The 15,687-nt window shown below is 29.8% G+C and overlaps 1 protein-coding gene and 1 pseudogene across 8 annotated transcripts; both read left to right on the forward strand.

Moving 5' to 3' along the window:
• Positions 1–269: 269 nt before the first annotated feature.
• Positions 270–9,637, forward strand: LOC149882886 (nibrin-like). Of its 8 annotated transcripts, none has more exons than XR_016456307.1 (18): positions 276–408; positions 1,184–1,237; positions 1,343–1,422; positions 2,580–2,713; positions 2,963–3,051; positions 3,246–3,319; positions 3,623–3,732; positions 3,809–3,926; positions 4,087–4,277; positions 4,409–4,500; positions 4,642–4,739; positions 4,931–4,962; positions 5,208–5,262; positions 7,176–8,241; positions 8,392–8,559; positions 8,738–8,851; positions 9,117–9,169; positions 9,299–9,637. XR_016456307.1 is itself a non-coding variant. In XM_090100006.1 (17 exons), exons 1-17 carry the CDS (start codon positions 369–371, stop codon positions 9,339–9,341), a joined length of 2,556 nt encoding a protein of 851 aa, XP_089956132.1. In that variant the 5' UTR covers positions 270–368; the 3' UTR covers positions 9,342–9,637. The 8 variants fall into 8 exon arrangements, 6 of the variants coding, with proteins under 6 accessions (XP_089956132.1, XP_089956135.1, XP_089956133.1 ...); XR_016456308.1 differs by having other exon boundaries at positions 8,741–8,851; positions 9,299–9,600; XM_090100006.1 differs by lacking the exon at positions 5,208–5,262 and having other exon boundaries at positions 270–408.
• A 1,687-nt stretch (positions 9,638–11,324) lies between these two features.
• Positions 11,325–12,362, forward strand: LOC145189555 (uncharacterized; annotated as a pseudogene).
• Positions 12,363–15,687: the final 3,325 nt, after the last annotated feature.

Consider the following 15,687-nt stretch of genomic DNA (forward strand, 5'->3'; position numbering starts at 1 on the left):
GGGAATAGTATTCATTAAGTTCATAGTGTTCTTGTTTACTGACTGTTTAATAAATTTGTCAATTTCTGATGTTTGATAGATTAAATTTGCCATCAAACTTCTTTTGATTGCTAGTATAAGCTGCTTTCTTGGTCCAATTTGAAACTTATGAAACTTGCTTAAAGACGTTTTGGGTTTGGTTTAATTTTTAAACTGTTTCAATTAATGTGTTGAAATATCTTTTCATAAAATCTTTGAATGAATGATCAGACAGGTTTTTATTATCTTTTTTAAGTGAAATAATTATAAATTTAATTTAGTGTATTTTAATTGTCTTAAAATCTGCAAAAATTTGTTGTCAGTAAAAAACAAATTTATCATAAATATAAATGTGGGTTCTTCAGCAATTAGATGAGCAGGATACAGGAAGTAAGTTTTGTGTTTTTCTAACCATTTACTTTGTTTATTTCTCAATCATTGGGACTACAGAAAAAAAAGTTTCCACAACAGAAGAAAAGAAGCTGCATTAAACCTTTGGATGAAAATAACCCTCTTTCAGTTTTGTGGTCCAAATATTCAAGTCTCTAAATCTTGATGCATAATTAAAAAGTTGATATTTTGACTTCAATCAGTCCAATAAGGTTGCACTGGCTGATTCTAGTAGATATAATGTGTTCAAAGTTTTGGTTTAAGGTTTTTTATTTTTGCTTTCAAATAATTTTGAAGGCTAAAAGCAAAAATAAATATGGTTTCAAAGGAATATTGTAAATTCTAATTTTTCAAACAAGTGGAAAATAACATGACTGCTATCATTATTGCTTACTAAACTAAATAAATATTTAAGCATAATTACTCAGAGATACCACAAGTGAATTTTTTTTTTTTAATAAAATAATTGCTTTCATCAATATTTGAGTACAAAGTTTGTAAATGTACAGAATTTTGTTAAATATTCAGCATAGTTACATGTTAGATAAATCTGAAATGAAAAACTGATTGTGGCACTAGTAAATGTTGTTCAAATATACTAAAACCTTACCTATTTATTTCATAAACTATACAAATGAAGTTGAGATTGCTATTAAAAAAATAATTCTTAGGGCAACAATATATATATATATATATATATATATGGATGTGTATGATTATTTATTGGTTTTTAACAATTATTCTTGATGTCTTAATTAAATTATAATTTGTGTAGGTGGTACTCAATTTCCTCTTTTGCATGGAAGAAGTTATGTAATTGGACGCAAAGGTAATTTTAAAACATTGAAAGTTAAGGAGTTTTCCAAAACTTGCTTCTCATTCATTTTGCTTTCATCCTTTTTGTTTTGCTAACTTTTGTTTAATTTGAAATAAGATTGTGACATTGTTTTACATGGTGATGCAACTATAAGCAGAAAGCATGCTGTGGTTGATATCAAGACAACAAATTTAGAAGTAAGGTTACTTTTAACTTTGTTATTATTTCATTTAAGTTATCTAGTGAGCAGCTTCATCAATTCTATGTCAGTAATAAGTAGTCTAAACACAAACATATAGAAATAGGAGTCTTAAAAACTTAAAACAACAGTTAATAGAACAAAAAAAAAAATCAATTTAAAGTGATTTGAGGTTTTTCAATATTTGAGCTAAGGAAGCAATTTTCCAGGCTCCATTTTTTTCCATTAATTAGGTTCATCAGTTGTTGTGATTTCTTGCAAAAGTTTTAAACTTTTTATTGAAGAGAGTTTCTTGCTGCGAATATTGAGCATGGTTTAATCTTAGCTTTTTTACTTTTTGGCTGTTGATTTCAGGTTAGTTAAAGCTGAGAGAGATTTAGTGTATTGTATAAAGCCAAGAAACCCTGTTCTAAGTACAAAAACAAATTAAATAAACTTACATACATATGCATATACATCTATGTATATGTATTTACATATATGTATATGTATATACACTTAGATTAAAGTGACCAAAAACTTATGAAGTTTAGCTGAGAAGCTGTTCCCAATATATAGGCCCTCTAGGGGTTAAATGGTATTTTTTTTAATTTTTAAAATGTGTTAGTGCTTGATTTTAAATTTGACTTTTTCAAGGCTAGACAAATATACTTCTTTTTTAAACAAATTTAAAACATCTTATTATCTAAAAGGAATAAAAAAAATAGTTAGCTCACATTTTTTTTTCTGTAAAATAAAAAGAATAATTTGAAGGTGATTTTCATCTCTAGTCGAATTGACAAAATCTTCCATCAGTTTAATGTTAGAAAATTTGATAAAATATATTAAATAAAAGTTAAGTGATTGATTTGTACTGTAAAACCCAAATTGAAGCATAAATTTTACAGATATAATTAGAGGTATTTATTCTTATTGGATATTTTTATCAAGAATTTATTCTTTTGAGAAGCTATGAAAAATAAGAATATTTTATTAATAGTTGTTCTCTGTTTTAACAGTTTGATGCCATTTTGAAAATTTATAAAGGTTGTAAAAATACTGCTGCATTGATATTGTTATTTTTTATTTGTTTTATGGGTAAAAATAAAAATAAACTTTTAGTAATTTTTATTACACAGATGAATGTGAAATTAAATAAAAAAGGATTGTTATTAGGGTGCAGAGATAACAATTGTTGATAAATCTAAAGTTGGTATACACATCAATAAATCAAAAGCTCAACCAAACAAAGAAATAAAAATCAACGCAAATGATATTATCCAGTTTGGAAAATATCCAGTCAGCTTTATGTAGGTCACATTTTTTATTTCCTAAATTATATTTGATTGTTTTAGACTTTAGCTGCCTGAAATAATCAGTGGTTACAAATAAGAAGCATTTACTAAGAACTGTTCTTTTTGATTGACATTTGTAAGAACCTCTATTTTAATCAGATAATAAATATTAGTTTCAGAAATATTATACTGGGTGTAATTAGAATCATTGCATTCAGTTGTTTTTTAATAATATAAATATTGCTACAATTCTTATTTTTTCAGATTGAAGAAAGTAATTATTAATGCTGTGCTGTCTGGCATCAGTAGTTCTGAATCAAAAAGAAGTTTTAAATCTCTTATGCATCGACTTGGTTATTTTCTTGCTAGAAGATCAAATTCTTATTATAAATTGTGTTTTGAATTTTCATAGAAAATATTTTAGTTTTATGATTTTTGTTTTATAAATAGGCAAATTAAAAAAAAAATAACAAAATTGTAGTAAGAAGTTGATTAAATGTAAATAAACAATTTACACCAACTAATCAACAACTTTTTTCTCCCCCAGGAGGGGCTACATTTAAAGATTGGAATCAAGATGCTACTCATCTAGTCATGGAGAAGCTTATATTCACAATCAAGGTAAGCATTTCCTCTATATGAAATGTTTTTGAAGAAACTTTAATGGTTTTTGGGATATTTTTGTTCAAGCTAAAGTATCCCAAAGCGTTTTTCTCTTATCTGCTAGAAATTTATTTTTTTTACATAAAATGTAATTTTGTTGTTTTAAGTTTAAAAGTTTCCTTTCCTTGCCAATGTCAACTTGATCACGAAAACTGCTGCAAATATCTTGATTATATCTGAAAGTGAGAATGGAAAACTGAATGTACAAAACTTTAGTTTTTTATGGGATGAATTGTTTTTCCTTATTCATATTTTTTAAAGGTAGTATGTGCGTTAGCATCTGCAAAGTATATAGTTACACCAAAATATTTTGAAGACTTGTTAAATAGCTGTGATAAAAAACAAGGGTGTCTTTTGCCTCATGAAAGAAGGTCAGTTTTAATAAGAATTATTAAATAAAAAACTTTTCAAAATTTATTTCTTAAAGTTTTGAAAAATAAATTTTAGTTATTTGCCACCAATTGCTGAGCACAGTCTGTCACAAATGTTGCACTTGTTTACTCCAGACAGCAAAAGAAAATCATTAATGGAAGGAAAACAGTTGCTAGTGTTATCTTCCAGCCAAGTGTTTTTTTTTTTCAGTTCATTTGTTTTCTTATTTTTAGAAATTCCGTTAGATTTAACTATTTATTTAGAGTTTTTTTTTTTTTTTTTTTTTTTTTTTTTTTTTGTTTTTAGGTGGGGGAGGGGGGAAGGTAAGTTAAACATGTTATTGTTTGTTTCAGTATAAACGTATTAGGCTGGCTTTTGAGTTGGCTGGTGGCAATGTCATTCTTAAAACCAAGCGAGACACATCTACAACAAACTCTGTGTCATCAAAGCAAACAATGGTTTTACAGACAGAAAAAAAGGATGACTTGTCTGGACAAAGTGAAGAGAAGAGCTTTAAAGAAGAAGTTTATGCTAAATTAAAAAGGTCTTCTAGTTTTTCTCTTATTTTGATTTTAAAATATTTTAAATTATATCTTTTTGTTAAAGAGATAATTTTGCACAAAAATTAAATAGAAAAATTATTTGTTATATATTTTAAATTGATAATATTTTTAGTAACTGTCTTCGTCCTATACGTGAATCTGAAATTGGTCTTGCTATCTTACATACATCACTCCAATCTTTTTGTAACCCTGCAACGGCTGCAGGTTGTCAATATTCTGTGATAAATTTTTATTTGTTTTTTGTTGTTTAAGATGTTTCTTTTTTATTTATTTATTTTTATTTGTTGCATCCATAGACTAAATTATGTATATTTACATGTTATATATAACAATTTATGCTTTTAGCTCCAAGGATTGGCACTGGTCATTCTCAGCTGCTAAGTGATACTTTCACAATTCAAACACAGCAATCACAGCAAACACATTGTCAACAATCAATACAGGTGTAAATCATTTTGTAACTCTTAGTCAACAAAGCGCTTTTCTTGTTAAAATGAGGTTTAAGAAATGTTATGAGAATAACAAATCAGAAATGCAGATCACATGCTCCAACAAAGCAATCCTCAGTTAATTTTATTTTTTGTATTTGGATTGTAACATTTTTATAATAGTAAATACACATTTTGCTTTTTAGTCAAATGAAAGTTCTTTGAGTGACAAGAAAAGGTATTTATGAGGATCTGTTGTGGGTTACATAAGTTTATGTCTTGTGTTACATAAGTTAATGTCATGTGTTACATAAATTAATGTCATGTGTTACATAAATTAATGTCATGTGTTAAATAAATTAATGTCTTGTGTTACATAAATTAATGTCATGTGTTACATAAATTAATGTCTTGTGTGCTTCTCTTCTGTTGTTTTTGTTGTTCTTTTTTTAAATTATTTCCACATAATATTTGATATTTTAGCAATATATTATACAGCTATTCACGAAAGTTTAAACGATTGCAGAATCTTTATCAAGTATGTTTGGTTTTTGTTTAATAAAGAAAAACTGTAAAATGATATCGACTTAATTTTTTTTATTTATTAAAGAAAAAGTAATTAGCTTTAAAATGAATATAAACATGTTATAAAAATTTTAGTATTTAGTTAGAAAAAAGCTATTACAAAAAATCTTATAGGAAAAATAAGAAGCACAAAAGTTTAAACGAATTGCAACATTCGAACAAAAAATGAAAAAAAAAGCGAAATTAATATTTGAAGTGTCCTCCTTTGTTTTTATAGCAAAGATAAACTCGTTTATGCATTGATTCAACTAATTTCATGCACATCACGCGAGGTACCTTCAGCCAGTACTCATTCAAAAGTTGCTTTAAATGCTGAGTTGATTGAATTTCATGGTATGTCAGTTGATTGTCGATCCAAGACCAAATATTTTCGATTGGGTTGAGTTCTGGTGATCTAGGGCACCAGGGCATCACATTGAACTTTTTTTTCAAAAAATATTCTTTGAGTGTGCTGTATGAGCTGAAGCCCCGTTTTGTTGAAAGATGAATTGCTTTCTTCTGCCATACAAGTGTCTGATTGATGGAACTAAACACGTTTCCAATGTGTTCTTGTAGGTGTATTGATTAATTCGGCTTTCATACAGCTCACAGAAGCCTATACCTTTGTGAGAAAAACATCCCCAGATACCAACCGAACCTCCACCGCCTTGTCGACGATGTTGCAAAAACCTGTCTGAATATTTCTCAGTTGCAAATCTTTTGACATAGATTCTTCCCTTGCGGTTTACAACTTGAAAGTTAGCTTCATCACTCCAAATAACTTTTGCCCACTGTTCTACAGACCAGTCCAGCCTTTCTTTGGACCACACTCGTCGTTTACGTTTATCCGTGATTGAAAGAATAGGTTTTTTAGCAGCTATGTACGTTCCAATACCTTTGTCCGACAATGTTCACGAGCTCTCTGCTAACTTTTGGATTATTTTTCGACTCATTGAAGATTTGTGCTAGCTTTTTGTAGCTGAGTCTGGGGTTTTCTCTGCTTATTCTGAATATACCATTTTTGTCACGGTTGCTGAGTTTGGATGGTCTCCCAGTACGCGGCATCTTGGAGACGTCCTTGGTAAGTTCCCATGTTTTGATGGTTTTTCTAACGCAATATTCAGAAATTTTAGGCATTTTGCCTATTTGAACGTTTGTGTGATTTTTTGTCCGCGCCATACCAATAACTTGCCATTTGATGTCACTAGAAACTGATTTTCGACCCATTTGCACGCAATTGAAATTAATTTGAAATTCACAATATTTTAAGTTGATTTTTAATGAATTAAAAGCTACCTGATGATGTTGTGATGAATTTTTTGATTGAAAAACTACTCAATTATTTGCTAATTAATTGATAAATTCGCTGCGAAAAAAAATTTCGCAGTGGATTTATCAATTAATTAGCAAATAATTGATCCTAAATAAAATCGTTTAAACTTTTGTGAAACCACTTAATTTGTATCACCTACCTTTTAATGAAATTTCTGAGTAAACGGTAATGAGTCAAAGCCTACTTTTTTTTATTCTTTTAACAAATTGGAAAAATAATTATTTTGATATCTATTTCCGTTAGGTTTTTATTCAAGAAAAACCGAAGATTAGATTTGAAAATTCTGCAATCGTTTAAACTTTTGTGAATAGCTGTATAGATTGCCCTATACATGCTATATATATTTCTATATATGTGTTAATATATATAAGCATGTATTATATATAAACTCCTTTTATTATAAATATGTTTTATATATAATTTCTTTTTTCTTTTATTTTTTAAGTTCACTAAAAATCAGACTTTTAAAATTTAACATTAGACTTACTCAAAGTGAAAACAATCTTTTTTTTCGACTGTGGGCTTCATACTTTTTTTTTGTCTTTAATTTTAAGAAAAGCAACCGAACAAAACGTAGAAAACTCACCTGATATAAAAAAACTAAAGGTTACATTATGCAGCAATCAGTCTAAATGTCTATCTCAGAGCGAGAAACCAAAAGTAATAAACATCATTTCATTTGAAGAAGATGATAATTCATTTGAAGAAGACCCTTTTAACTTTAATCCAACTGCAAAACTTCAAAAAAACCTTGTGCAGAACTTTAATCTCACTGAAAAAAATCAAAACTTCATAAAAAGTTCTGAAATATTTGATTCATTGATTGAAAATAAAAAAAAAAGTAAAAATGCTACAATGACCATAAATGAATCACAAATTTTGAATAGAGTCATCCCTGAGTCTGAACTAATAGAGAAGTCATCTATAGATGACATTCTCGCAAGTAATACAGTCAATATCCAGATAGAAAAGCCTAGTTTGTCATTTTCTCCCTACAATAGAACTGTTGCTGATACCTATTGCTCTGTTGCTTCTTCAAATAAAAGGAAATCATCGTCCGGGGGTACAAACCATAAAAAAGCAAAATTAGTAGATAACTTTTTTGATTTTAAATCTGAAGGTGATTTTTTTGAAACTCCGATCTTTATAAAAGATGATAGTTCTGGCAGTCTGAATACTGGAGTCAACAACGTTGATAATCCTAGTCCTACGAATTACAAGTTCTTGAAAGCAATTGACGAAAGTCAAGGAAATCCTATCGAAGAAGAAATGATCATATCAAATAGAAAGTCACTCGAATTAATTTCGCCCAACAATAAGTCAAAACAATCTCCTCTGAGTGTTAAAGATTCTCAAAATGATTGCTTTAGTAAAGGTTCTGAAAATGATTGGTTAAGTGAAAGCTTTCTAAGTGAAGATCCCAATTGTAAAACTGTACCTAATATTTCTTCTTTGAGTCTTTCTCAGAAAACTAGAAAGAACCATGGTTCAGTTCCATCTCAAACCGATTTGCAACAGACAGAACGCTTATTTCACGATGAAGACTTAATCAGTGAAGAGTTTCCACCCGTGATTAAAAAAACTGAAGCAGTGAAAGGCTTCATATCGTGTCACGATAAAGTAATTCTTTGGATTTTTGTTCTAATTTTATACGTTTGTGTGGCAGAAAGAAGTGTGTTACTTATTCAGGGACCAAACTTAAAGTAGGTACCTCCAAAGCCTAAGGCAACACTACGTCTATTTTTCAATTTTTTTTTTTTTTTTTTTTAGAAAACTGTTGTAGTTAAAGACGAGGAAGATCCGGACCTTAACGGTTTGTCTCATCACCTTATACAAATATCTTTTGAAGCGCTAGTGGTAAATTCCTTTAAACAAAAAAGTTATCAACCATTACCAGCCCCCTTAAAGAAGCCTAGGAATTTTAAAGTTTTTAAAAAGGTATGTAAATGGATTCTTTTAAAGCTGACTTGAAATATTTTCAGTTAAAATGATAATTGTGTAACTTTAAAATGGAAAACTGTATTTCTTAATTTGGAAAAAACAATTCTCTGAGTTAAGCATGCTTTAAAGACGTGAATTCGTGAAAAGTATGAATTCGTGAAAATTTGATTTCTAGCAGCGGTTTGTTGGTTGGAACAAACCTACTAAAGATATCATTGGAAGAAATGAACTTGCTGCGTTTAAAAGTGACAACGAACAACAAAGCATGTTGTTTGATGAGTTTAAGGAGGTGACAGCTTTTAAAAAATATTTTTAATTTTAAGAAATTTGACTTATTTTTATGGATGAAGTTCATTTGATCCTACGTTTCCTGAATTACATATTATACATGTATACTAATATATTAGTTATTAATATGTTGTTAAAGGCAAACCATGGAATTGATATGAGAATTTAATTTTTTAAAATTGATGAGTTTAATATCGATAAAATTGATTTAAACTTTACAAGGTTATGTTTTCCTCTCAAGTATGAACAATTTTTTTTTGTTACAGGAAGCAGATAAGGAAGAAGAAGCCGAAAGAGAAATGAATCGTTTGTTTGACAAGTAAATTTTCTTTTTTAATCGTCGAAGTTCTTCCATTATTTCACTTAAGTTTCCGTTTTTTAAACGAAATTGTAAACAACGATATATTTTTAAAAAACTCAATTAAAAAAAGTACTTTTTTTAATTTAGTTGGGGCAATGACAAAGAACCTGTTAGAAAAGCAACACGCTGATTTTCGGTTCTTTAACGAAGAAAGTGTTATCAATTATGATGTTACTGTTAATGAAAGTTTCCATTTGGTGATAACAAAACAGTTCTAAAGATTTCTTCTTTCCCTAAAGAGCTCTTTTAAAGATTCTTTTTTATGATAAGTTCTATAAAATCTTGGTAATTCTATATTTTTCACCTACTAGAGATCGAAAGTATATTTTACATGAAGTGTACCGTAAAACGGGGTTACTTTAGCCCTTTAATGTTGAATGAGTTAAAAATTATTGTTGTTACGAAATTATACGACGGTCGACTTAATCGATTAATGTATTTTTCAAAGTCGATGAAAATCGGCTAATACCTTTTTTAAAATCGACTTTTAGTCGACATAGTCGAAATATTTGAATAAAAATTTTATAATCACTTTCACCCTTTTGAGACTCTCGGTACATATATGTACCACTAAAATACATAGCTGATTGCCTTTTGTGAGTAAAATTCGCTTGAAATGCATTTATTTTTATTGATTGATGACGCTTTAGAAACGTGCAACAAAAATAGAAAATATTTACCTAAAGTCAATAAAAAGCTGAAAAGAGGCGAATATATGTTTAAGTGTAGTAAAGATGCTATTTGTAAAATGGTAAGACACAAAAGAAGTCCTTATGTTGAGTAATTTTCATAAATCTGATGTTACAGAAGCGACGAAAACTTTGAAAGACGGCTTATAATGTAGTGTTTCTTGCCCAGAGATGGTTGCGCTTCATCGCAATATTATGGGAGGGGTGGATTTAGCGAACCAAATGATAGGACTGTATGAACTAGATCGTAAATCGAATAAATGGTGGAAGAAAGTTTTTATCGCTTACTTATGATGTCCCTTGTAAATGTTTGGATAAAACATAAGGAGGCCACAAAAATAAAATTCCTTGGAAGCAATTTTTGGTTCACCTGGCAGAGAAAATGATAAATGAGGGAAGAAAAATTGCAGCTGTACAACGTTCATTGTCGAGAGGGAAATCCACAGGAAGCTGTGGAAGGAACACCAAGACGTAGATGTAGATGTGCGGAAAACCAAACACAAAAACAATTTGTCAAAAATATACAATATTTATTGAGCAAAAATACTCTATTATATAACAGTAAATAATCTAACTTTTTTTCAAGAATAATATTCGTATTGTACTGATGGTACACATGAACCACTAGAGAAGACTACTGCTACATATTTGTACCACCACCCCCGCCAAAACCTTGATGCTTTATTTTCACTTTTCCAATTGATTAGGTACTATTGACTAACAAAATTATAAAAACAAAAAAAAAACATTCGTATTTTTATTCGTCTCGAAAGGGTTAATGTTGACTAATGGGTTAATGTTGATATTTATTATGGACTTCCTCCTAAGGAAGTAAGGAAACTAGCTTATCAGTATGGAAAAACGAATAGCATAAAAATGCCTCATAATTGGGGTGCAAATGAAGCAGCTGGAGAGGTTCAGTGCTTACCTCAAAAGGCACAAAAAACTGTCAATAAGAAAACCTGAGGCAACAAGTCAAGCACATGTTTCCAGTTTTAATCCAACAAATGTTCAAAAGTTTTACAACAATTTACACATTGTTCTTCACCGTTTAAAGTTAAAAAGTGGAGAATTTGAACTGTGTAATACCAGTTTTATCCATAAAACTGGTATTACACAGTTCAAACTCCAGATCATATTGTAGCAAGAAAAGGTTTAAAACAAATTGGGTGTGTTACTTCTGCTAAGAGAGGCAATTTAGTAACTGTGGCAGTTGCTGTTTCTGCAAGTTTAAATTCAGTTCCTCCATTTTTCCTATTTCCTGAAATTTAAATGCTGCAGGCCATATGGTTGAATGACCAAAGTTCAATTTTTACAGTTTTCCCATCATTTTTTCAAATATGCCAGAAGTATGAAAGAATGACCTGTTTTGTTGCTATTAGACAATCATGACTCTCATACTTCAGTAGAGGCTTTAGATTATTTTAAATAAAATGGGGTATCAGTTTGTTCATTTCCTCCACATTGCAGCCACAAACTTCAACCTCTAGATTGAAGTGTATTTGGACCTTTTAAAAAATACACTATCACAGCTTATGATGCATGGATGACAATGCACCCTGGTTCCACAATGTCTATTTACAGTATGCCAGGTATTGTGGGTAACTCATTTCCTTTAGCATGTACCCCTAATAATATCAAGGCTGGTTTTGCAAGAACAGGAATTCTCCCACTAAATGTTAACATTTTTAGTGAACATGATTTTATGCCAGCCTATACCACAGATAGACCATCTCCGAAACAAGACTGTGCTGTGGAAAGTAAAGCACAAGTAATGTAATTGATGTTGACTTTACAATATCAGAGAATGACATGTTAGAAGCTGGTTGCTCAAAAGATACAGAACCATATCTTGATCTTCAAGCTATAATTATGCACAATGCATCTACAGAGTCAACTGTAGTTCTATCGCCTGAAGATTTAAGACCATTCAAAAAAGCAGAACCAAGAAAAAGAGTTAGGTTTAATAAAAAAAATAGAGCCACATCAATTCTTACAGATTCACCAAATAAGAATGTTTTAAAAATAGAAAGAGAATCAGCTAAAAATAAAAAGTTAGCAATTGAAGAGAGAAAGCAAACAAAAAAGTTAAATAAAGATAATAATAAGATAAATAAAAGATCAACTAGTAAAGGAAGTATACACTTAATTGGAAAAAATTTGAATCGTCCAAATAGCTCTGTAGAATAGGAGTGTTTTTATTTGATTTGTGTTGAAATATTTTCTAAAAGTAAACCAGAAGAAGTCTGGGTTCAATGCACCCAATGTCACCTCTTGGCTCTCAAGTCATGCATAATCAAAAACTCTTTATTTTTCATTTGCAATAATTGCTGCTAACCGATTTGAAACTCAATTAGTTGAAAATATTCATGTAATAAAACAATATACGTTTTAATTCTTATTGTATAACCATAAATTGGGAACACTGTTTTGTTTTTACTTTTTTTCACTTTTTAATTATATTATACTTTTTAATTATATACTTTTTAATTATAATTACTCTTTTACTTAAAATGTTACAATGACTTGACCCAAAAGTTTGATGATATTGATAAAAGTATATTTCAGCTATGATTTCTTTAAAAAATAAAGGGATGGGGGGTTAAAATATTATTGGAATACATATAAATAGGACCTTAAACTTTAATTTTTATTATTGTGAGTCAACTTACCCCTTGAGTAGGTTGGTTGGCGCAAATTTTTTTTTTTTTGAGCGCCCGGGAAGGCGCCAAGAATTTTTTTTTGTAAATGAATGCAACTTTTAAAAGTTACCCAAATTCATACTCTTTGGGACTACACTTTATTATTTTCAAAAAAATGTGCCGTTAGGGCTACAGAGGTCTCCCCTTCTTATAAATATATCTCTTTTCTCATTGGTCAGCATCATAACAATTTTAAAGATTGATAAAATTAAATCCAGTGAAAAAATTGAAATAAGGATATTAGGATGATAACCCGACTAAATCGACTTTTAGTCGATTACTAGAAAACCAGTCGATTAAACCGACTATTCGATTTTTCAAAGTCGACTTATTTTGACTTTCGACTAGTCGACATTTAGTCGATTTAGTCTAAGTCGAGAACAACACTGTTAAAAATACAAAAGCTATTCCCTGAAACATTGACTCTTGATGTTTTTAACAATTATAAATACCACATTTTATAAATTTGTCACTTAAAATAATTTTTAAGTCTAAATGTTGAGTCAAAATGACCATGCTTTTTAATGGGATTACTTTGATATAATATATTAACTTAAAAAGAAAAGATAAACCATAATAAGATGACGTTGATGTATAAAAACACTTAAGTGTAAATACAAAATAAACAAAATTACAAAAAACAAGCAAGTAACTATAAAATAGCTATAAAACATTTTTCTAATATTGTTTATTGAACTCCAATTCTGATGTTGAGTTGGACAGAAATTTTATGTCGGTTTGGTCGAGTTACAACCTCTTTTTTTGCTTAAATAATCTAAAAATGACAGGCTAACCAATTTGGGAGTTGAGTTAGTACTTGTCTTATCACAACAAAGTAAATTGAGACAATATTTGAGATTTGTTTAATGGAAAAATTCTTGTTTATCAGACAGCAGCTAAAAAAGTTTCACTCATGATTATTCAACCTGATAATTAAGCAGTTTCGAAGAACAGCAAACTCATTTTTAAGCAAAGAAAGGGCTCGCCAGTCTTTTACCTTCCACCATTTACATATTATTTTGCGTTATTTGATCTTCAATGGCCTAATGTATGTAATATCTAATGACTGACTGAGTTGCGTGGAGTTTACTGGTAATTCCACAAAATCCATATTAATAAAGTTTGATGACAAATTGCCACAAATAACGCCAACTTCCCATCAAACTTTACTATTGCAGTCAAAACAAACATGCCTTGAACTTTCTTCAGTCTTAGTAGAATTAAAAAATAGAACCAGTCTTTAAAGCAAGTAGAGTCAAACCAATCGCTTTTAAATCTGTTGTAATGTGCCTCTTGTGGCCTTCGTTCCATCCATATATTCTATAACGATTCTGCTATATAAAAACTACGCACGGTGGTAACAACTCTACCTAGTCATTCAAGATAATGATACGGCGTTAGATATGGAAGTTGCATACATAGAAAGCTTACACAACTAGTACCTTTTAAAGACAATTGGAAAGCAATGTGGAATGAAGCTAAGCTTGTTACCTGTAGCTTTCAGGTAGAAGTAAAATTGTTTGGGAGCAGTAGTATCACGGCCAGAAAAAGATCAAGTGTCTATGATAAGGATGCATCTGATGAAAGCGTAGATAAAATGAACGATGCAGATAAATTTCCTTACAGTTCGTTTTAATGCAACAAGAGATTTTTTATGCCTTTCTAACAAAAAAATAATTCAGAAATTGAAACGCAAAGCATGTTGGGTAAAAGTATTTTAAAGGCATCAGCAGTGAAGACCATGTACAAGAAATGAATCTTATCACATTGGTAAAGACTTTGTGCAAGAAATGAATCTCGCAACAATGAACTTTTGGTTCACAATGCCAAGTTTTAGTAGAAAACAGTTGGATGGATTGGAACTGTTCAATACTTTCGTAGAGTACAGATTAGAAAATCTAAATTTTCTTAGGTCCACTATGGATCGAGATTTCTTGAACAATTTGGATGGACTCAGCATTTAGTCTGACATTGCAAAACAAATAGACTTTCACTTTCTAATTCAGAGTTTTGCCTAGAAAAAGGCACGCACTTCAAATTGTAAATAATTTGTAATATACTTTAATTTTTTTGAATTGAACATTGGGCAAAAGAAAGATTGCTCTGGAGAAAAGAAAATGATTTTCAATGTCATCAAAGGGGCATAACTTTTTTCAACTTTCGTGTCAACTAGGGTATTCTAAAAAACTAGTCATAAACGTATTGAAAAATACAATACCGCTGATGATGAAGTTCGAAAGTTAGTAACACAGCAAAGATTAGAAAACCAAACGAAATCTTTTCCCATCTTCTTTCGTGTTGCGATTTATAAGCTGAAGTTTAGTTTACATGGGAAAGTTATATTTTGAAAGCTTCTGCAATTTTGTGAATGAATTAGTCAGGTAAAGAAACGGGTTTGTATGTACTTGCGAAAAATTGTACAAATACAGTTGCTTCAGATTGTCAGGATCAGTGACTACTACAAAATGGTTTTATAGGGCCAAAAGCGTATTGCAAATTTTTTGCGTCGTAAATCAATTTTAGATCAATATTAATACAGATTATTTCGTAAATAATAGATTATTTCGTAAATAATAGAGGGCATTTCTTAAAACATGCTAAGTAACATCCATTTAGTGAAACCCCTTTCTAAACTAACTTTTGAAAAACATTTCGAATAATAGATAAAATATGTAAAACGTCAGACATTGCAGATTTGGTGTCTTGAAAATTGGAAAGAAAAGATGGTTTAGAAAAGTTCACTGTGATAGGTATTTTTGTAGCAGCGATAGTGTTGGAAGTTATTATCGTGTTAGGTGTTCTTGAGCTATTGGCTGATGATGGCTTATTGATTGCTGATGGTTAAAATTCTATTGGAATGTCTAAAGAGTTATTATAGATGGAGTGAGAACGAAGCCGAAAATTATTTCACATCCCGATATGGTCTTTGTAGTATAATTATTCCAGCGGCAAGTCAAAATGGCGCTTTTTGCAAAAATATGAAAAAATTTGAAATGTAATTTGTAAGCTTTAAAAGCTGTAATCAAAGTGGATTAACCTCTTAAAATTTTATGGGATAGATTTTAAAAAACTATTGAATCAATGA

The sequence above is a fragment of the Hydra viridissima genome, unplaced genomic scaffold, assembly GCF_058129835.1.
Source record: "Hydra viridissima isolate aposymbiotic clone 2 unplaced genomic scaffold, HvirCarnegie_v1 scaffold_10, whole genome shotgun sequence".
Classification (NCBI taxonomy): Eukaryota; Metazoa; Cnidaria; class Hydrozoa; order Anthoathecata; family Hydridae; genus Hydra; species Hydra viridissima.

Coding starts and splice junctions, on each gene's coding strand:
- LOC149882886 (XM_090100006.1), top strand. CDS start 369: ATGTGGGTTCTTCAGCAATTAGATGAGCAGGATACAGGAA. Junction 3,927..4,086: donor TAGTGTTATCTTCCAGCCAA/GTGTTTTTTTTT, acceptor TGTTTGTTTCAG/TATAAACGTATTAGGCTGGC. Junction 4,278..4,408: donor GTTTATGCTAAATTAAAAAG/GTCTTCTAGTTT, acceptor TAATATTTTTAG/TAACTGTCTTCGTCCTATAC.